Below are 23,939 nucleotides of genomic sequence, written 5' to 3' on the forward strand. Positions count from 1 at the left end.
AACAATTTACACAATTGACATGGTTATAGCTTTGATGGATAGAAACGGGAGTATGTACCTTAAAAGGTTTAAAAGAATAAAACAGACCTGGGATATTTGTAATAGAAGAATCTCTCCGGTCTGTATTCTCAAGAAGGTAAAAACAATGACTGCAGATGCTGGAAACCAGATTCTGGATCAGTGGTGCTGGAAGAGCACAGCAATTCAGGCAGCATCCGAGGATTTTGCCTGCCCTCGGATGCTGCCTGAATTGCTGTGCTCTTCCAGCACCACTGACCAAGAATGTATTCTCAAGAAGTCAATCAGTAGTCACATAAACAAAAACATGAAGATTTGAACTTAATGGATTCTTAGTGCATTACAGAAGCAAGAGCACTCAAGGACTCTAAGCTACAATTCCAACTAGCCATGTCTCACTTCTCCATGAAAGCACAAAATGTAGGATGAGGTCAATTTAGCAAAATTCCATGCGGAGTGCTGAAGCAGCGGGGAAGGTGACATGGAATTCCAACATGTCATAGCAGTCAAGTTATTCAATTCTGGCTGTTTGGAGACTGCAATTCAATTTGGGGTATATGTACTGTTCCTTCAATACAGAAGGATCTAGTAAAAAGCACCCTGACTATTACTAGTTTCATATTACTAGGAGAGAGGGCTCCAGATACCTAGACCATTGGGATACCTTCTGGGGAAGGTAGAACCTGTAAATGAAGGACGGGTTGCACCTGAACTGGAGTGGTACAAATGTCCTGGGTGGGAGATTTGCTCGTGCAATTCGGGAGGGTTTAAACTAATTTGACGGGGGGGCGGGGGTGGGAATCAGAGCCACATGTCTGAGAGGGGATCAGTTGCAGAAAGGACAGATTCAATATATCCAGTCACTATCAGGAAAGTTTCTCACGCGATGAAACAAAGGGATGGGTTAAAACTGCGTCTGCTTTAAAGCAAGGAGCGTCCAGAATAAGAGTGACGAACTTAGAGCATGGATCAGTACTTGGGGCTATGATGTTGTGGCTATAACGGAGACATGGGTTTCACAGGGGCAGGGATGGTTGCTTGATGTTCCAGGGTTCAGAACATTTAAAAAGAACAGGAAGGGTGGAAAAACAGGAGGGGTTGTAGCATTACTAACCAGAGAATGCATCATAGCTACAGAAACAAAGGTTAAAGAAGGTTTGTCTACTGAGTCAGTATGGGTGGAAGTTAGGAACAGCAAAGTAACAGCCACCACATAGGTGGTCTGTAGAAAACCCCCAAATAGCAGTAGAGAGATTGAAGATCTCAGGCAGGCAGATTCTAGAAAAATGTACAAAGTAACAGGGTTGTTGTTATGGGTGATTTCAACTTTCCCAATATTGACTGGAACCTCTTAAGTGCAGATGGTTTGGATGAAGCAGTTTTTGTCAGGTGTGTTCAGGAGGGTTTCCTTACTCAGGAGTGTAGACAGACCGACGAGGGGAGAGGCCATTTTGGATTTGGTGCTCGGCAATGAGCCAGGACAGGTGTCAGGACTCACTGTGGGAGAGCACTTTGGTGAAAGTGGTCACAACTGCCTCACATTTAGCATAGCCTTGAGAGTGAAAGGTGCAGTTACTGAGGGCAGATATTTAATTGGGGAAAAGGAAATTATGACACTATCACACAGGAGTTGGGAAGTACAGACTGGGAGCAATTGTTCCACAGAAAGGGCAGAGCAGACATATGGATATTATTTAAGGAGCAGTTGTTGCGAGTGATGCACAAATTTGTTCCTCTGAGACAGATAAGAAGGGGTAAGATTAAGGAACCTTGGATGACGAGAACAGAGGAACTTCTCGTCAAAAGGAAGGAGGCAACTTAGAGGATTACAGGCTTGCTAGAAAAGGAGCTCAGATGGACTGAGAGCCAGGAGGGGGCACAAAAAAGGCTTGGCAAGAAGGATTAGGGAGAACCCAAAGGCGTTTTACTCATACGTGAGGAATAAGAGAATGATCAGGGAGAAGGTAGGGCCGATCAGGGATAGTGGAGGGAACTGGTGTGTGGAGTCTGAGCAGATAGAGGAAGTCCTAAATGAGCTTTTTGCTTCGGTTTTCACTGAGGAAAGGGAACTTGTTGTAAACGAAAACAGAGAAGCTGGGATACAGTCTTGACCAGAGCAAGATTGATGAAGATGATGTGCTAGAAATTTTGGAAAACATTAAGATTGATAAGTCCCCAGGCCCAGACCAGATTTATCCTCGCCTGTTCCGGGAAGCGAGAAAGGAGGTTGCTAAGCCGCTGGCGAGGATATTTGCCTTCTCTCTCTCCACCAGAGTTGTACTGGATGATTGGAAGGAGGTGAATGTTGTTCCACTTTTAAAGAAGGGTAATAGGGAAATCCCTGGCAATTACAGTCAGTCAGTCTCACGTCTGTGGTCAGCAAAGTTGTGGAAAGAATTCTGAGGGATAGGATTTATTATTATTTGGCATAGCATAGTGTGATTAAAGGCAGTCAACATGGCTTTGTAAGGGGCAGGTCATGCCTCAGAAATCTTATTGAGTTCTTTGAGGAGGTGTCAAGACAGGTCGACAACAGTCGAGCAGTGGATGTGGTGTATATGGATTTCAGCAAGGCATTTGACAGGATTCCCCGTGGGAGGCTCATTCATAAAAAAATAAAGTATGGGATACAGGGAGATTTGGCTATCTGGATTCAGAATTGGCTGGCTGACAGAAGGCAGAGAGTGGTTGTAGATGGAAAGTATTCTGTAGTCCTGTAGGGCTCTGTTCTTGGGCCTCTGCTCTTTGTAGTTTTTATAAATGACTTCGATGAGGAGGTTGAGGGGTGGTTTAGTAAATTTGCAGATGACACAAAGGTTGGAGGTGTTGTCGATTGTATAGAGGGCTACTGCAGGCTGCAGCACGACATTGACAGGATACAGAGCTGGGCTGTGAAATGGTAGATGAAGTTCAATCAGGATAAATGTGAAGTGATGCATTTTGGAAGGTTGAACTTGAATGCTGAATATAGGATTAAAGACAGGATTCTTGGCAGTGTGGAGGAACAGAGGGTCCTGGGTGTGCAATTACATAGATCCCTCAAAGTTGCCACCCAAGTGGATAGGCTGGTAAGAAAGCGTATGGTGTTTTGGCCTTCATTAACAGGGGATCGAGTTTAAGAGCTGCAAGGTTTTGCTGCAACTCTACAAGTCCCTGATGAGACCACATTTGGAATATTGTGTCCAGTTCTGGTCGCCCTACTATAGGAAAGATGTGGAGGCTTTGGAGAGGGTGCAAAGAAGGTTTACCAGGATGCTGCCTGAACTGGAGGGCTTGCCTTAAGAAGGCAGGTTGAATAAGCTCGGACTTTTCTCTGGAGAGAAGGAGGAAGAGAGGAAACCTGATCGAGGTGTACAAAATAATGAAAGGAATAGATAGAGTCAATAGCCAGAGACTTTTCCCTCGGGCAGGAACGACTGGTACGAGAAGTCATAGTTTGAAGATATTAGGAGGAAGGTATAAAGGAGACATCAGAGGTAGATTCTTTACACAGGAAAGTTGTGAATGCATGGAATGCGTTGCCAGCTGAGGTGGTGGAAGCAAAGTTATTGGGGACATTTAAGCGACTGCTGGACATGCACATGGATAGCAGTGAGTTGAGGGGTGCATAGGTTAAAGTTACTATATTTTACATTAGGATTAAGTCTCGGCACAACATTGTGGGCCTAAGGGCCTGTTCTGTGCTGTACTTTTTTTATGTTCTTTGTTCAATAACTAACAGCAGTTGGTAAATTCTTTCCACCTGGGTCTAGAAAATAAACTGGCTTTACAACAAAGGACCTGGTCAGTATGATTGACAACCATGAAAAACACAAACTACAGCTTTCAATATTCAGTCCACACATAAAAGCTAAATACCTTCAAGCAAGAACTACTTCGGAAAAGAAAAAAAATCACAAATTTGCACCATGTACCAAATCAGACAACATGAAAAAAAATTACAGATCTTTCTGACATATTCTCTGGCTGTTTAATACACATATCACTGGTTGCATATAAAATCAAATAAGTGCATCAATTTTAATTTTTAGAAATACTTAATTGATATAGGCCTTATTTATCATTTAATTATAAAAAAAGTTAAAAAGGTGTCATTGGTAGACTACCATGATATATATATATATATATATATATATATATATAAAATATATATTTTTTTTTGGAGATGCCGGTGTTGGACTGGGGTGTACAAAGTTAAAAATCACAACACCAGGTTATAGTCCAACAGGTTTAATTGGAAGCACACTAGCTTTCGGAGCGACGCTCCTTCATCAGGTGATTGACAATGTGCTTCCAATTAAACCTGTTGGACTATAACCTGGTTTTGTGTGATTTTTAACATGATATATATATATTGTAATCAATCACAGTTCTTTTTTCTGAGCTCTATTTGCATGTTTCAATCATCTTCACAAAAGGAGTGAGGGCATCACCTTGCAATAGCATTCTTTACGTAAGATTTTTGCCACAATCTCAACATGTTTAATCCAGAAAACATGAGGACTAGGCTTCACACACAAACATTCTCATCTCAGTAATGGAGAACATAGTACATCAGTGCAAAAAGACAAGGTTGAAGCATTTGCAACCATCAGCCACAAGTGTCAAACAGATGATCTTGGCCTCATCCTATAGTCCCTCGCAAAGATACCAGTTGATTCAATTCATATGCTGTCAAAAAATAGCAGAATACTTTTGACACTGCTGAAGTTATAGGAACTGACAAAATCCCAGCTACAATACTTAAAGGTGCACTCCAGATTCATCCATGTCCCTAATCAAATTGTTTCAATACAGTTGAAACACTGGTATCTACTCAACATTGTTGAAAATTGCCCAATTCAGTCCTATAAGCAGGACAAACTGAATCTGGCCAGTTACGGCCAGTCTATCAATCAGCAAAATGATGGGAAGGGGCCTCGACAGTTCTGCCAATCATTATTTAGCAAGCAATAACCCAGTTGTTTATGCTTATTTTGGTTCCAAACTCAACACATTACAAACTTGGTTCAAATAGGGACAAAAGAGCTGAATTCCAGAGGCAAGGAGAAAATGACTGGCCTCGACATCAAAGCAGCATTTGACCAAGTATGACATCAAGAAGCTTAAGCAAAATTGAAGTCACGGGAAATCAGGTCAAACTTGCCACTGGTTAGAGTCATACCTAGCATAAAGGAAGATGGTTGTGGTTGTTCCAGACCAAATCATCTCAGCCACAGAATTTGGCTCTACGAGCTCCTCAAAGGAGTGTTCTAGGTCCGTGTTCAGCTGCTTCATCAATGATTTTCCCTACATCATAGTCAGAGGTGGAGATTTTCGCAGATGATAGCACACCACTCGGTATCATTCACAAGTGCTCAGATACGGAAGCCTTCCATGCCTACATGCAACATGGCCTGGACAATATTCAGGCTGCAACTGATAAGTGGCAAGTAACATTTGAGCCACAAAGCAGCCAGACGACTATCACCTCTTGACATTTAATGGCAAAACTATCACTAAACCTCTTAACAACATGCTGGGGCTACTATTGACCAGTAACTTGGTCATATAATTACTGCAGGGAACACTGATTAGCTCAGTTGACTGGACAGCTGGCTTGCAATACGGTGACGCCAATAACATTGGTTAATTTCCCATAAGACCTGAGGTCACACAAACATCCCACCTTCTCAACCCTATCCCTTGCTTGAGGTGTGGTGACCCTTAGATTAAGACTCACCACAAGTCATCTCTGTCTGACAAGAGAACCAGCCCTCTGGTCCACTGGACTATGGCAACTATTTATTTATTCAATTCTTGCACCTACAAAAACAGGTCAAGGGATGTGAATTCTGGAGTAACTTCCCAAAGCCTGTCTACGAAAATGCTCTGCTGTAAACTTTTACTGCTCCACATTTTAAACAGGAAGACCCAGATAATAATTTTATTGGAATTTATTCAGTTTGGAAGTTCAAAAGATCAGATGTGAATGCTGAAGAACACTATGGATGACTTCAGTTTCTTGAAGCCAAATCATATTTATGTTCCATGAGGCATTACAAACAGTAAGTACTTATAATCAAACACCTTGATCTTAGGACCAAACTGGTGTAAAGAATAAGTCACAAACATGAAGAAATAGTTGTCACTTGCCAGTATATATGCTACTAGAGGTAAACAACGGTAAGGAAGGCAATTAAGCCTTGGTGCAATTCATTTAACAAAATCATTTTGTGCATGTGCAGGCTTAAAATTTGTGCACAATTGTTTTCTTGACTTGCAACTGGAAAGGCTTGTTTCCTTGTGGAACAACTACTGATTGTTTATATGCTGAGTAGTTCTTTCCAGCAAAACTGCTTTCCTGACTTTAATGCAGATTCATACCACACTCAAATATTGAAAATAGGAGCAGGGATAGGACATACAACCCTTTGAGCTTACTCGGCTATTAAATCTGATCATGGCTAATCATGCCTCTTCCTGCTTTCTCCCCATATTCTTTGATCCCTTTAACCCTGAAAACCACATCTAACCCCTTCTTGAAAACATTTAGTGCTTTAGCCTCAACTGGTCTTTGGCAGAGAATTTCACAGGTTAACCACTCTGAAGAACTGTATCCTTATTTCTGTCCAAAATGGCCTACCCTGCATCCTTAGTCTGTGATTCCTGGTTCTGGACTCCCACGCATCCGGAATATCCTTCCTGCATTTACCCTGTTTAGTTTTGTTAGCATTTCATACGTTTCTAGGAGGTCCAACCATCATTCTTCTCAGGTTGTGAATACGGTCCTAACCAATCCAGTCTTCTCTTCATACCATACCTGCCATTCCAGAAAAGAATCTGGTAAACGCTTGTTGCACTCCCTCCACAGTCAGATCATCCTTCTCAGATAAAGGAGATTAAAGCTTAACACAATACTCTTAAGTATGATCTTGCTCAGGCTCTGTACAACTACAGCAAGACAGCCCTGCTCCTGTCATCAAACCCTCTCACTATGAAAATTAACATATCATTTCCTTTCTTCAGTGCCTTGTACAGCCACATGCATACTTTCAATAACTGTTGCACCTCCGCCTTTCCCAGTCTATCGCCATTCAAATGATAATCTGCTTTGTTTTGGCTACCAAAGTGGATAATCTCATATGTATCCACATTATCCTCACAACTTGTAACATCTTTTTCAGCGACTGCAAATCAGTACAAAATCAGGGTGGGCGAAAACACCTTCATAATTAAAAATCAATCTTTTTGTTGGATAACCTTTTGCTGCTCCCCATGATAACTGGGCAGCGTCTACAGAGAAAAGCATAATTGTCTATCAAATGGAGTGTAAGCAAGCATCTCTGCTTTGATCACTACTGCTTCCAGGGATTTTAAAACGGTTATACTAAGTCATTTTCTACTAAGAACAGATTAAGAAAGATCACCAAATAAGTTGGGAAAAGATTGTTTCCATTAAAAAAGCACTGATTGGCTTATTTCCTTCTTTTTCCAACCCTTGTGATAATAATCTGCTTTATATCTTTATATGTAACAACACAAATCATAAAGCTAAGACCAAATTTATTGCTATACTTTTGACTGAATTCAAACATAGAACAGGCAACAATGTATAAAATGGTGAAATTCAAATGCATCCAAACAGAAAAACACCATCAAGAGTTTGTTGCAAAATCAAAATCAGCACAAATCACACCCCACCGTACACTTCACAAAACTGCAAAGAAATCAAAAAGTATTAGCACTATACCTTCTCCGCACTTTTCTCACATGTGATCTGCTGGGACACTGGGGATGATGGCTGCTGCTGTTCACTCAAACCATTCTGAACACCATTTGGAATTCCTGGACTTTGATGAGAGAGGCCAGTCTCTTTTAGGTTTTCAATCCTGCAACACAATGGTGTAAATACACACAAACAAAATACATTGTTTTGATACCCTTGGAGAATTGCTACAATACGGAAACAGGACATTCCACCCGGAAACTTATTCTATCACTTAATTAGATCTTTAATTAATCACTGACAAAATTGCTATACACACCTTTGCCCCACATCTCTTAAGATCTTTAGGTAATAGAAATTTACCAGATTTCAAACTAATAATTGACTGAACACGAACTTCAGTTTGCGAAAAGGAAATTAAAATTTCTAAAACTCGACGCATTTTAGTCGAGAATCATAATACATTTCCTGACAGCTGCTTGCTTTGTAGCAAGATGAGTGCAATCTTAAAGCCACAAGATGATTGATGACTGGCTTTTGTGCACTTCTTAATATTTTCAATTTAGAATTGTTCTATTCCTGGATTGCAATATCACAGAAAAGCATTTTTATTTCTTGAGAACTAGCAAAGTAAACAAACATTTGCTAGTAAAGCACGCTAAATTTCACTGGTCTTCTGAATTCCAGGCCTCCCAATTACTGAGGGAAAAAAATTGTTTTTCTGTTTTATATGCTATTACTCACATTCTACTTTGATGAGTTATATTTTAAAATTTTTGTTTGGTCATATTGTTGTGGTAGTTCATAAAGCCTGCCTCCTTATTTTGCCCCACATGATGTGTGGGCACCTCTCAAGCTAAAAAGCTAACTAAAAAGCTATATTTACAGCCCTTTGTGGGCTACAGCCAACTACATTATATGGCTAGAATTGTGGGGAAAAAAAATTAAATTTACTCTCAGTTTTAGGTAACATAAAACAATGAAAACATGTCTAGAGAATGCACCCAATAAACACACATTTACAAATTCAACTTCATGCAAATTAATATTCTTTAAATGTTAAATAAGCAATAATTGTATCTCTCAGGGGCTAGAGATATCATTTGCTGGAGGAGTCAAAACACTCTGGAATCAATAGTTAACTAAACCTTTTACTCGAACAGTAACTACTAAGCATGCTTGAGGGGAGTAATGCGATAACGACAACAGACCGCATGGAACTGGGACTTGATTGTGCAGCGTTCCAGAGATGTCTTCCTTTGCCAGCTCCTCTATGTAATAGTTAATAAGTGTTGATGATGTTCACTGACACTGGTGTGGACTACCATTTATAAACAACCCAGAACTGATCTTAACAGTGCTTTCTCATTTCAAAATGCTATTCGTCACTGACCTCTGGGCACAGGTCTGTTGTACTTCATGGGCAAGCTTTTCACTTCCAGTATGATCTTGGTTCAAATGTCGACGAAGTGCAATTTTGGCTGGAGAAAATCTGGTGTAATCAGGAAGAGAATGACTTGGTAATCTGTCTGCTTTGTGTTTACTCAGAATGTTTGGGATACACAGTCCATTCTCCTGGTCTGGAAACACAGTGTTGTATACATTCTGTGATTTGGAAGGAGGCCGGTTTAAAGAACTGTGAATTTCAAAAGGAGTTGCACTTCCATTAATAGAGAGTTCAGGACTCAGACCATTCATATTTGACATTGGAATTTTAGGACATTCAATCTCTAGTTGATATCTGTTTCTTTCTGCATCCATCTCACAGTTTTTGTTTTTGTGGCGCAGCTGAAGAGGTATGTCATCTGATGGCATGTAGGACTTCAGCTGTATTAACTCTTGCTGTCGTTGACTCTTCTCCAATTCCACAATGCTGATCTAAGAATGCCAGGGAGCAAGAAAGGGGGAAAAAAAGCAAACAAACATTGTTAATCTTGTATCTCCAAATGCTTAAATTACCACAGCATAGTTTCACATCTAAAGTCTATGAAAATGCAGGTGGAATGGCCTTGAAACACATGTTGGATTTTAGCTCAGCTATTAGCGTCTATACACTCTGTCAGCAGTGCTATATGGGGAGCATATTACCAGAGCCATCGCCTCAGAGACATGAAAAATAAAACGATGAATTTCATATTCAGATCAACGTGAAAATCATACATTTTATACACAAGTGATAAAAAGGTACAAAAGAACACATCAAGCCTGCCATCTCCACGTAAGAATGCTACAAGTCAATTATTATAACATTTCATAAAAGTGCTTCATACAAAACAATTAAATGAAATAAATGATCCTTGAACAGAGGCGATGAATACAAACAATATAAAACTGATGCTAAAAATAAATAAATAAATGCAAATAAGGGGTGCTTATACCATTAACAGTTTCCACATAAAACTGGATTTCCCAAAGACAAATCTGTAAGTTTCAATAAACAGTGTTACACGATGCCATCCTTTGTGAATCCAGCTGTTTCACATTAGGATCCCCCACAATTTGTAGCAGCCAGCACAAACACTCTGCTAATACTGATATAAAAGTAACTATTATTTTCTGAGCAGCATTAATCATAAACTGACTTTAATCACGGTCCCAAAAAGGTTTCATTTGGTTCAAGTGCACAGTAATAATATCCTATGACGCACTGCAAAACAGAGGCTCACACAAAAATTCTATTGTAAACCTCATGATAACTGGCAGCAATCATTTTAGCCATTTCCTAGTCAATACAATGTCAAGTGGTTGATGGGTGGTATTGGGGGCATGGGTGCAAAGTGTCCAATTTAACATTTGCAAGACTGGCTAACTTCTCAAATATACCATGAAATTTCCCCAAGATTTAATTATTCTTATCTGGGATAACAAAAACTTTACTCTTAAGTTACTCAACATCTTTAAATAAAAGATTAACATTTCTCTTCTCAAATGTTTTAAGTTCAGCAGCGGCTGTTAAAATCTTGGAAAACAGTTTCATCAATTTCTAACCTCATGCATGGGACGGTGGAGAAAGACTAGAGACCTTTTAATAGTAACTAAACAGGAAGCAAAAACCTCCACAATTCCTATAGCTACAAAACTTCAAGTTAACAAAAAACAACCATTTGTGCAAGAGGAACTTAGCCAATTCCCATTCTTGTCAGCCTCAGTGTCTGACAGATATAAAAGCAAAATGGCCACATTACTGAACTCAAAGGAAAATTCTCAAGTGCACAGTGGTAGAGTGAGCATACTATAATAGTGCACTTTCTCCATTAGTGGGCACTTTTCACCAAGTCCAGCAAGTATAGAAATAGCTACCACAATGTCCATCAGCATGTACATGTGTACCGTTGCATTTAAAACTCAACACTAAACAACTGCACGTGTAAAGATCAAGTTTCTACACTCTCCTTCATTCTCAAAGGCATCTCAGATATAAATGGAACAAACAGTGCAACAAATACATCTTCCCTCCTTATCACATTGAAGGGAAGTGGCTGACAAGTCAGTGGTGTCCTTTGTGTAAAGGTGGTCTTTATTTCAATTTGCAATCAGATTCATCCAAGAGCCACTGCCTATGCAAAAAGTTAAACTAACAAAATACAGACTTCTGGCTTTAGAAATGACTAAAGTAAAAGTTTGTTGCTATCTTACCTGAAGTTCTAAGCAGTGCCTTTGTTTTTCTGAGATCTGGCTCTTCAAAGTTTGTTTTTCCTTCAGCAAATTGTCCAAAGACAAAGAGGACCAATCCAAATTTAGCTCTTCACATCGGGCTTTCAGCTGTAACATTGGTGACCCAAGTAAAAAATACATTTCATCAACCTTGACCAAAATAAAATGTTGCCTTTCAAGATTCTTCATAACTTAAATCACAGTACCCCAAACTCGCTTCGGGTCAACTTAAGTAATTTCGTTTTAGAAATGCTGCACAGGGAAACCAAACCTTTGTTGCTAGCTAGACCACCTACTGTCTTTGAGGAGCTGCATGGGAATAAAATAGTGGCTTTTTCAGTTTCTCCCTCTAAGGCAAAGCTGCACATCTCTACTCAGTAGCTCACAACAAACTGATGGCAATCAGAATGGAGCCCAAATAATTCATTACATTCCTTGGAACCTGGAAATAAGTTTGCTTTGTAGAAAACCATAATCACATTGCAAAAACATTAGTGTATCCAACACTACATAAAATTTAAAAATCACAGCTCAATCTAACAATAACTTGTATTGTAACATATGTCTTCTAATTGCAACTCACAACAGGGTCAAGTGGCTCAGCCTGCAGCAAGATTCAAAAATATCATGTTTTTAATTATATCCCACTCCAAACCCATGAAATAATTACCAGCTGTAGACTGTGTTTCCTGAGATCCCCATTATCCTTTTCCAGCTGCTTTGTCTGTTCTTTTAGCTGCCTGTTGTGAGCGATGATCTCTTTCTGTGCTTGGAGTAAGTCATTGAATGTCATGGCCTTTATACCCAACTGCAGAGGATAAAACGAGTGATCGAAAGTATAAATTTAACATGCTCCACAATTGAGAAGGCTCTCAACAACATACTTAATCAATGCACATGCATCTTTTTGATTTGTTCATTTAACTTTCAGCAAAAGATTTAGTTCCAAATTCTGCATCATATTTTTGACTCAAGTAATTTGGAAAATTAACTTGTTTGTTGCCGCATTTAATACTGTCTGTTGATTGGATCTAAAACCATACAACATAACCAAAGCCATTCAGAACAATGTTTGTTCAGTAAATACCCATCTTATACTAATACTTAGTATTTTTCAGTTAAGGCAAAGTTGTAAATTTGCAATATCTGACACCCACAATGAAATGGTACATTGGCAACTTTTGGTAACAGTGAAATCAGCTAAAACATGGACAAGGCAACACGCAGTCCTACCTCAACATAAAATTAGGACAAAATTAGTAAACGTTATAGTCAAAAAACTACTATACTGAAATGATTCACCATATATTCTCGTGGAAAGGTCAGATTTTGAAGATTTTTTTTAAACGCTGAAATTAGGGGGCCAACTTATACACTAGGTATTGTTTGAGGATTGAAATTCATGCTTGGCATGAGTCAAAAAATGGACAAACAAGAGCCAGATCTCTATATAAAATCATGAATGACAAAAGAAGAAAGATCTATGGCCAATGAATATTTATCTACAAAATGTCTCCATTCTGCCTGCTACGGTAAAACGGTACTGTCATACCGTATTCCAGTTACCAGCACCATAAAACGCATGTAGGTCTACACATATGTAGAAAATGTTAATAGGCATACCAGCACGTGGTCAGGTCATCTACTGGGGATATTTGTACAACACACAATTCATGAAATAAAAACAGAGCAGTAAAAACAAAAAAAAAAACTGGACTGATACTATTTTATTAGAAAGAGATCGTGAAACTGTTAATCATACATAATAAAAACTTTACAAAAAACTGATATCGATAGCAAAACTCTTCTCACCATACATCACAAATATTATGGATAGCTGCTAAAATAAGTTATTGATACATGCAAAAGTCCATTAGAATCCTTCAAATTCATGGTCCTCATCAGTTACACCACTGAATAATTCATTCCAGTCGTCTGGGTCAAGCATATCGTCGTATGGATCATCTTCATTTGCACTCTCAAGGAGATCAATTGATTTTGTCATCACTTCCATTTGACCATAAATAGCCATCTTCCATACCATCTAAAAGCATTTACAAATATTTTGAAGGTTTTCATAATAATTTCAGTTTTCATCTCCTTCCAGGACTCAACAATCCACTCACAGTTGCAAATGATAGAACATGCATGTTGCCACCCTTTGTGAAGCTTATTTTTTTTCCCATTCTTGCATCCAAATGAACCACTTCTTCTGTCCTAAGTCCTTAAAAGGTTTCTTGATTCTAACATCCAGTGGCTGCATCATGCTCATAAGACTTCTAGGAATTACTGCAATGACAGTATTGTTAAGTTTGAAGTTAATTGATAACATTTTTCTCCAGGTGATCTGAACATATCCCAAACCAGTAAGCTTTTCTCCTTTCTAAAGTCCACCTAGTCACATATTCCAGACCTCCATAATCCAGCCATCTTCATCAACCACCCTTTTCCATGGACAAGGACAATGCCTTTCGGAAACTTGTCTGGGCAGAGGTTTCTGCTTAAAAAAAAAATCACCAGAAGCTTTAACTTTGTTCCATCTGCCATACAACCAAGCACCAGTGAATCAACTCCTTTCAAGGCCAGCAATCTTAACCAAAACTGTTTTTACTCCAATCTGGTTCACAGTTCTGTTCCCTGGCACATCAAAGTTCATTGGGGTTTTGTCTATATTGTCGATGCAGGAGAGCCTGCACCTGTTTTTCTTCCAATTTCTGATTACAAAGCAATGGAACCCAATTAACCTATTAAGTTCAGCTGCTAGAGGTTGGGCAATCTTTGTTTTCTATCTAAGAACTAAATCATACCTTTTCATAAACCTACTGTACTATCAGCACTGGCTTTTTTTTTTCAATTTTTTTTCATTTCATTTTTGGCACATATTCTTATACATTGTCAAGTCATTATGCTTCCGTTCTAACAACACGGAAATACCCAGTCAGCAAACTTTTCTTCTGGTTGTGGCCACTTGTTCAGCTTTCTTCGGTTTGCATACTTCTGTTTTGGCATAGCCTTTAACTGTAAGGCTTTTTTCCTCCAAACTTGAACAAGTTTTTCATAAACACAGGACTTCCTTGCAGCTATGCTATTTTGTTTTTCTCTGCAACTTTAATAACTTTTAGCTTAAACTGTGCTGTATATTTGTTTCTTCATGATGCCATTTGATCAGAAGAATTTGGGAGAATTTTACTTTAAGTTCAGAGTGCAACTGTACGCAACACCTACTTCTAAGAAACTGAAGCAACAGCAGGAAGACAAGGTCGAGGCCTGCTATAAAGGTACTGTAGAAATTTGAATGCACAAGTCAAATGCAAGTTTTCCATAAATGAATACATACAGTATGTATATACAGTATATATAGTTATCAACATTAATTGAAAGATTTGAAAATCACAGTGTGCAAATATATACTGGTGCGTGTAACAGGTGATGGCACAGGTATTGTATTGGAATCAAAAATGTGCAAATCATTCCCTTTAAGGCTGCATATATGGTCAGGAAGAGGCCCCTGAAAAACTAGGACCAACTTATACAAGAGTTATATGAAATAGACCACTTTTTGGCCAAAATAAGGAGGTCGACCTATAGACAAGTATATACACTATATCCATGAAGACAGAGTAGAAGGAAACAAAGTTTCACTGACAAAAATGGTTAACCTTGGTCCCTTTTATTTAAAATCAAAAAAACCCTAGGCAAATCATTCAAACAACTTATGGATAATAAGTAAAGAAATATGCTATGTGAGATTAGCTTTCCTTTTGTTGAGAATTTTGTGAAAACCATTTTATGCTATACTCTAAAACAGTTTTCCAATTAAATTAGTTGTGAAATAGTACTCTTTTATACTTCTTGGTTTAATATTCTGCAAGCCTCACTCAGGATTCTCTTTTTGTTGTCTTGATGTTTCTTGACCTCTTCACAGATGCCCTGTAGCGAGGACAGCACTAGAAGAAACACTAATTTTACCTCATCACAACTCTATATTCCACAAGAAATCCTCTGGGCAGATGTAAGAGATGAACAGCGAGCATCATTTCTTCATGGCTGACTGTGAAGGCTGAGCCACTGCTTCCAATGCAAGTCTTTACATATCGCAAAAGTGCCCATTTTTCTTTAAAATGTTAGGTTGGCAATATGGTAAAGGTTTCTATTCCATCCATTGCATCAACTCTTCAGTGAAGGCAGACAAAATCTCAAATGGCTAGGACTAAGGATTCACAAGTGAAATTCTTCTTACTAAAGGGCAGTTGAATCTCAACTCAATTAACCTTGAGGGGTATAATTACAGCCAGAGTCATAGAGCCACACAGCATGGAAACTAACCCTTTGGACCAACTAGCCCATGCCGACTATATACTTTTTCCATGGGTAAAGATTGGAGCACAAAACCCAAAAGAATAACAGAATTTATTGTGTCCAACAAAAGCAACCAAATCGACAATGCCCTTTTTGTCTCTAACATCATGACTTTTCCTCAGAACTCCAAGGAGTTGAACCAATTGAAAACATAAATTTCTCTTTTGCTGATAAAATGGAAAACTAAATTCTATACTTAGAAAACCTTCCTGGCTCAGTAACCTTCAAAGTTATAGAGGTGGCCATATAACTTATACCTCTTCAAGTTTTTGCTGAAAAAGAAGCCTGACTTCTTCTTTCTGTGTCTGACAGTGCCTGAACAATTGCTGCGCTGTTCCGGTCAACTGCATGTTCTTCAACTGCAAAAAAAAAATTACTTTGTGTTAACTGCAACCTGAAGGGTCAGCATTTTCTCAAATTCAAACATCAATTACATCAATTTGTACACCAAGTTTGACCTTGCTAAGGGTTGTCATGCTAAAGTTAATTTGCTTTTCCTTTAAAACAGAAGCAATGAAACAAGAGATTTTCTCAAGGATCTTTTTAGAAAAATCCTAGATTTCTCCTAATGGCATGATTAAGCATGAACTTGAGTTTCTTGACATTGCATGAACTGTCCTTTCTGGTGAACATGCCAAAGGAAATCAAGTTCTCTGCTCCACTTAAGACATCAAATCAAAGTTAAGACTCTGATCACAAAAAGGAATTTGTCCTTTGCACAAGTACCTGTAGAGGGCGTAAATTATAATAGATTAAAACCTCAGAGCTGCAGAGGAAGGGGAAAATGGGAGAGTGAGGAAAATAAAAAGCATAGGACCAGTCGGGGTGGGTGAGCAAGCAAGGTGGTGGTGGTGATGGGGGAGGTTGTTCACAACAGAGCAAAATAAAGTGACGGGGTGGGGAACAGGAAATAGAAAATAAAATTAGATATGGCAGTGCTTATCTGGTGCTGGGCAGTTAGTGAAGTTTTCATCTGGTAAAAGAACTTATCAATTCCACTAACACTCACTTTCACCGAGATACTATGCAGTAAACTTAACCTTCACTATTTGGCCATACATAGCTGCATGCACAACTTTGCACCCAAAAGCTTTGACAAGGTATCCTGTCCTTTTAAGCAAATCATACAAGTTTCACTGATTATCAGAATTTAATGAAGAATGACCAAGTGTTGTACCTTTTCCTGATCCAACAACTGCTGTAAGTTTGACTTGTACTGAGGTGTCTTCATATATGCCATAAATTGAAGATACTGTAACCTGAAAGACTCTGTATTTGACCAAGATTAGTTAATACATTATCTTCTTTAAAATGAATACATCCCTAAAATTAAAACATATTAAACTGAAAAAACAACTTCATGTACTTGGAAGAAAATTTTCAGAACGTGAACAGTATTTTGAATTTTGAAGAATCCAGAACACTTGGTGATTGATTTCTTCAACAAAGTAATTGATGAAATAACAAAAGTTGTCTTTCCAACTACTTAAATGGAAATTTTAGATGAAGAAACATTAATAGTCTAGCAATAAAAAGGACATTTAAATCAAATTCAACAACAACAGAATTTAAAACCTGGTCACTTCTCCAAGTACTGCACCAATACAATTTACACAAGTGCATTTTGAAGATGATGAGTATTAATGCACAATGTACTCTATCACTCCATACTAATGTGCATCATCTGGTAGAGCCATACGGTTCTTCCCACAGTCAGCGTTCACTCTGGCAACATACAAAGCAGATGCAATAAAGTAAAATAATTGGAGGATAAAATCAGAGTCATAGTTACAGCAGGAGGAAACAGCAAGGCAGTCCAACATCCAAGGAGTGATAACTTGACACTTTGACACTGAAGAAAATAATTTATGGAAAACTGCCTATCACCACCAAACCTCAAGTACCAGAACTCATCCTTACAACATTCCATTCACTGCATCCAAACGGCCAAACCCCACTGATCAAAAGTAAATCACATATTGTGGAATTAGAAATAGTTCCCCATTCCTCAATTTCCTTCAACCTTTCCACCTTCTTATATCGACAATAGCAGCCTGAGCCAATATATTTTGGCTATAATCCACCGTCGACACAGAATCTATTCCTTGCTCAACAAAAAAAAAGAAAATGAACAAAAGACAGACATGAAGTAACTAAAATTCTCTGGCCAACTACCAACTCATGCTATTCATTCCTAATAAATATATCCAGCTTCAAGTCTGTGAACCCAGCTGGTGATCATCTCAAGCAGCGCTAGGCATAACTAGCTCACTTCAATGAGTTTCTTTCACTTATGCAATATTTTTCACTTGTACAATTTATCTTTTTAATAGAACATTAATTGCATGCCTTCATGACCTCAAAGATGAATTTTTCTCAACACACAGAGTTATACATCATGGAAACCGATCTCTCAGTCCAACTCGTCCAACATTTAAGACATATCCTAAACTGATCTCGTCCCATTTGCCAGCATTTGGCCCATAACCTTCAACATCTTACAGTTGGCGTCCCAGCTTTAACCTCCATAAGCATTAACTCATACCAACTGCATGTTGCATATTCATCCATATGAACATCTGTATTTCAATGTTGTCTATCCTTTCCCAACTCTACTAAGTGCTGCAGCCTTGCCATTTCAAAATTTGAAACTTTCTCTAATTCTAAACTTTGCTCCACAGTCCCCTTGCAATTTTCCACCACCCCCAATCCTTGCACCAATACCTATGCTTGCTCCCAAAATCTTTGCAATTCACCATCAGCAACTCGCTTCTCTGCAAAGTGATGGAGAACTTTCTACTGTTCCTTATGATTTGCTGCTTTTCACCAATCTCTCTAAAATATTCCTTTTGTTCTCCCATTCTAGACTAACTTCACACTTCTTTAAAAGGTTTAAAGGTGAAAAAAAAGCAACATAAAAACTTAATCCTAACTTGGTTCAGATAGATGTAATGGAGTTAAAAATAAACGCAATTTTACCAGCAGCATCCCATGTGGTTGGGTTATACAGAAGGGGGATACTTTTGCCTTGGAGATTGCAATCTTCAGCCAAGATCAACGAAGGTTGCTCAGCTTCAAAGGTCTATCCATTCATTTGGCCGTAACAGAGACCTGTCACATTGCATCAGTTTCTGGTTAATAAAGCGCAAGCAGTCTGATGGATTTTATTCCTGCCAGCTTTCTTCATAATTTTAAACCAGAGCAAAAACAGGTCAGCTGGTTTCATCCACCAAGGAATCATTACTACTAACTGTACTTAAACTCACTTTTGCTAAGGCACGAGGGATAAAAGTCCTGTGTCCCAGTATTCAAACCAAAGCTTCAAAAAAAAAAATCACTATTTTATAAATAAAAAATCTTTGACCAGCACGCCCAAATTTACAATCAGCAGTATTTCAGCCTACTTCATATAAGCTCATGTCAATGTGGTAAGCAAGCTACAATCGGTATCTACAGGTCAGTGTTACTAATCCTCAAACACCAGTGACTGAAATGTTAAGAATCTACTTGGCTAATGAAAGAATTTCTCACTGTAATTGTAGTATTACTTAAACTTAGAGAAGCTCTCATGTCATGTCAAGAATTCAAACATTATCCAAGTCACTGGCATTTATTCAAACTAACAGGCCCAAAAATGTTAATTTCAATTTCCATCTTTGGTTCCTTTCACATAATTTCCAAGAAATTGACTAACTATTTATTGCAACCATTTACACCAATTCCACACTCTTGCTGTACAATTATATAGGCACAGTTTTCACTCCATAACCCTGCTCAAATCATGTGTACAAATATACACAATTTCTTCCTCATGTCTGTCTATTCTTGAAGGAGTTAAAATGGTTAGTTTTTGTCCTGTAAATGAACAAACTAAGGTTCTACAGTGCAATTTTCATAGTACTTCAAACATTTGCTCCATAATGGAAACCAGAGTTGCAACATTAAATACCTGTAAATCTGATTTGTAAGCAAGGGATATAAGCTGCATTTCAGAGACATTGAAAAGGACAAGTTATGACAATTTGAGACAGTGTGGCCAACCTGAATGTAACCTATTTTGGGTTGACAAGATACTTTTGAGTTTTCCAACAGGTAAATAATAGAAGGCATAAAAAAATCGATTAATTAATTTCCTTAGACACATCAAAAGCAAACTGGATACAATAAGCACCAAAATCTCGGTGATTGATACAGGTTTGTTAATCAATGATCTTCAACCTCAAGTTTGAAAGCGACAGTGACAGAATTTTAATTCCAACTGGAGAGTAACAAAGTTGACAAAAAAAAAAGGGACTTGGGTTTCTTCAAATAGAACTGAAGATGCAAGTGATCAATTAAACTGTATGGCTATAATTACATCAAGTAGGTCCAGTCAAGAACTGGACTAGTGAATTATATCAGGTGAAAATAATTGGAAAAGGCTGAAGAATTGGGCAATTTGAATTCTTGTAAAACTAAAGTCGCAGTAGTTAGAAAATGGAATACAGTAGCAGAGGTTAAACAAAATACAGAGGAACCTCGAGTATCTGAATATCAATTATCCGAATTTCGGATTATCCCAAGGAGATCTCAATATCCCAGTAGAACCAAAGAGCTATTTCAACCTTGATCTTGCCTTTTGTTTACAATGATTAAAAATGAACTTGGCTTACTGAAATGCTACGGAGAACAGTCCTGGACATGGCTGGGAGCCTAGGCACTGTCTCTAAATGACTGACCCCTCTCTCTCTCTCTCCCCCACACTTTCCCTGGAGTGCTACAGAGGAGTGAACCCTAAACCCCCCTTTCCCTAGATAATCTCCCCAACATTGTCCTGTACATGGCAGAGGTGAAACTTTTTAAAAAGTTGCAGCAAAAATGTTGTGTGCATGCTGTTTGAAGACTTACCTTACCCCACGAAGGCAGCAGAAGCAGTCTTACGGAGGTTGGGGGGGGGGGAGAAGAGGGAGAAAGGAGGAGATTGGGCCAGGAGCGTGGACAGGGTTCGGACAGCAGGCAGAATTGGGGGAGGGGGCTCACATGCAGTGTGCTGCTGCCTAGTCTCCTGAACAGGGAACAGACTTAACAGAAAATTCCCGAGCCACAGGAGGAAATCAATTAACCGAATAATCAATTAACCCAATGAAATAACGCCCACACATTTCATTCGGATAATCGAGGTTCCTCTGTAATGCTGAAGCCTTGATAACTGCTTGAATAGCAGAAAGAAACAATGATTTGTGTAACTAAGATTGAATAGCCATAAAATTACATGTAGACAAATATCAAAATGCAGCAGTACATACCTAGCAGCTTTTGTAGTGCAGGTGGTGTAGGACCCAGTAAAAACTGATTGGGTGAATAGCGTTGCACTTTGGGAGGTAGTTGGTAAAATGGACTATGAGGTGACTTGTACGCATCTGAAAAATGAAATCAGCACAAAATTTTCACAAACTCACAGTTATAATCAAGTCTAAACCTGATGGCAAAACAAAATATCACTCAGGCTTGAATACAAATCGTCTCAACTAAATCATTTAAAACTACTAAAATATTACTGCAATACCTGCACTAATCATATCTCCAGCAACATGAAATTAGCACTGGACTTCATCTGTGCAATTAGAATATTTGTAACAAAAAGTTTCTTATAATGTTAAAGTACAAAATTAAAAAAAGGAAATAATTTCTCATGCCAATTAAGTATTTTTTAAATTCAGTTTCAGTCATGAATTCCTGATTAACATCAATATTTTAAATGCTATTACTGTCCACTTCCATTTATGTATCCAAATTGTCCTTATTCTAAAATTTACGTGTCTTCTAACATTTGGTGTAAGATCCATCAGCAACCACTCAAAAAAAGTGAGGAAATTTAGTGATCACGTATCTTTATAAACAGGTAATAAATACCGCATTCTGATAAGGATATCCTTTTAAGTGGGGACCTGCAATCTGTACATATATTGCGGGAGAGAATGGACATTCAAAATGTGTAGTATAAAGTACACTTTTAAAACTATAGGATAAATCAGTGAGCAATCAGGTTAAACATCCAAGTGCAATAAAAGTTCAGTTAACCCTTTTCAAACTTGCACAGAGAACCTCTCCCAAGAATCATTTAGTTAAGTTGTGGAACAACTGAAGGTGATTAGTTCATCTAAACTATGTACTATTCATACATCTGTAAACCATTAGAAAGGAGGAGAAACATTCAGGACAGTCACAAACGAAGCTTCATATTAGTCAATTAAAAAATATTCACTCCAACTGGCTAAGAAACAAATTATCAATGACAAATTTTTGAGATGTATCTTCCAAGAACCCCAAACAAATATGCTAACCTTTCTTGGGCAAATTCAGAAGCCTATTTCATTACACTTTAAACGAGTGAACACAACTCTAACATTTAAGACAACACACAACTACAAGATTTTTAATTAATATAAATACAAAAAGCACAAACTCAGCAGATCAAACTTTAAATTGTCGACCCATATTGAGTAAAACAAATTGCACCTAAGATTTAACTTACCCTGAGGTGAGGATGCTGACAGAGTCTGCGCATGTAAAAGATCCAGTGCAGATTGATTTGTCTTGGTATTCCTTGCAGTGCTCATTTTCTTGGGGCGGCCTCTTTTTCTAACTGCAATTCTCTTGCTTTTATTAATTATCTTGCTCTTCCGTGGCTTCGCAGGTGAAGATGCTTTTTTGATCCCGGTTACCCCAATTTTATCCTCTTCAGGACCAGAATCCTGCCAATGATAATGTCACAATTATTAGACTAAAAACAAAATACAATATCCATTCACTGTTAACACAGGAAGTCACGACATACTTGTGATTCTAAGTACGTAATGCTTCCTCTACCATATTCCAAATGTTTTCAACCGTGCTAATTATATTAAGCCTGAAAGGTGAAATAGGCCAACAAATAGTCATTTAAATATTTAATCTTTTTCTGACTCAGCACCATTGATAATTAAAAAGCTAAATGTATCTACACAGTAAGCACTCAGTTCATCATAAACATCTGCAATAGTTCCAATCTGAAATAAATCAAGGAGGAGCAAATTACATTGTCAATGATGAAATGCAAATTACAGCTCCCAAATAACTTTTTGCAATGGCTTCAAGGTTAGACAATCTGCTAAAATGTATTTCATTCAAATTGAATGTAGAACATACCTTGGTTGGAGTCGTTGTACTACTCTTATTTTCTTTATTTTCCTTTTGTTGTCTGCGTCTAGCTGCCTCTTGTTCCTCCTGTAAAAATTGTTACAACTATAATTCGAAATACATAAATGAAGTGCGGGAAGAGATAGTGGAAAATTGGATTTGCAATGTACTGTACATTTCAGATAATTATACTTGCAGAATCCAAGAGCGAGAAACAGATATGTTACATTAAGAAGAACCTTCACTAACTTGAAATACAAGAGGTTTGCAACAGTTGGCAACAACTTTAAAAAAGACTCACCCTGAGTTTTGGATTTTTGAGACTAGAAAAGTAGTTTTCAAGCTGAAATGAAAAAGAAAAGAAATGTTTTGTTTTCTTATTGTTATGTCTTAAAAAAAGGTTTCATTGCCAATTAGATGATCTGGCAAACAGGCTAAGGATTCAACAAAAGCCAAGACAGGTGTACCCAACCCTTTCAATCCAAGCCCAGGCATACTTATCAAGATAAGGAGAACCACACTGAAGACCACAAAAACACTTAGCTCTAGCAGCAAGATCCATCTCCCTCAAGAAAGTGTACCATCTATGCACGAGACATTTTTTCCAGATAGAAATGCTATGCAATATTCTTCGGCTCTAAGTGTAACTAAAAGAAATCAGACTTCTTGCAGTAGGCCATGCTCAACTCACTGAAATCTTCCACAATCAGCCCAGCCAGTGGTAACAGTAGAATCCCCAGTACTTCAAAAACAATCTTGATATTGATTCAAGCCATCCACATTCCCTTTTATATTAAACTGAACTGAAACACATTTTTCAGTAAAGGAGGAAAACTGGAACTGCTATGATGTATAAAGTTACTATAGCATACACAGGTCAAAACTCTCTACTGGAAATAAATCAATTTATATATAAGAGCTTGAAGATTTCTGGAAGGAAATGCAGGTTTAAAAATATGAAAAGCTTAAGCTCACCTTTTCATACAATGTTTTAACCTTCTGTAGCATATTTCTCCACAGCATTTAGAAGAATTATTCAGCT

General features: G+C 38.1%; 1 protein-coding gene across 6 annotated transcripts in view; it reads right to left on the reverse strand.

Moving 5' to 3' along the window:
- The window catches only part of dot1l (DOT1-like histone H3K79 methyltransferase), a 98,454-nt gene that overhangs the window by 31,538 nt on the left and 42,977 nt on the right, over positions 1-23,939 (reverse strand). For all 6 annotated transcript variants that reach the window (XM_043721189.1, XM_043721193.1, XM_043721188.1 and 3 more), the window contains 10 exons: positions 23,199-23,240; positions 22,907-22,984; positions 22,254-22,473; positions 21,025-21,138; positions 16,917-17,008; positions 15,997-16,098; positions 12,051-12,188; positions 11,363-11,488; positions 9,120-9,604; positions 7,751-7,889 (listed from right to left, as the gene is read on the reverse strand). In XM_043721189.1, coding sequence (XP_043577124.1) covers positions 7,751-7,889; positions 9,120-9,604; positions 11,363-11,488; positions 12,051-12,188; positions 15,997-16,098; positions 16,917-17,008; positions 21,025-21,138; positions 22,254-22,473; positions 22,907-22,984; positions 23,199-23,240 — 1,536 coding nt within the window. The remainder of the gene's footprint in view (positions 1-7,750; positions 7,890-9,119; positions 9,605-11,362; positions 11,489-12,050; positions 12,189-15,996; positions 16,099-16,916; positions 17,009-21,024; positions 21,139-22,253; positions 22,474-22,906; positions 22,985-23,198; positions 23,241-23,939) is intronic.

Source organism: Chiloscyllium plagiosum, chromosome 31 (genome assembly GCF_004010195.1).
Source record: "Chiloscyllium plagiosum isolate BGI_BamShark_2017 chromosome 31, ASM401019v2, whole genome shotgun sequence".
Taxonomy (NCBI): Eukaryota; Metazoa; Chordata; class Chondrichthyes; order Orectolobiformes; family Hemiscylliidae; genus Chiloscyllium; species Chiloscyllium plagiosum.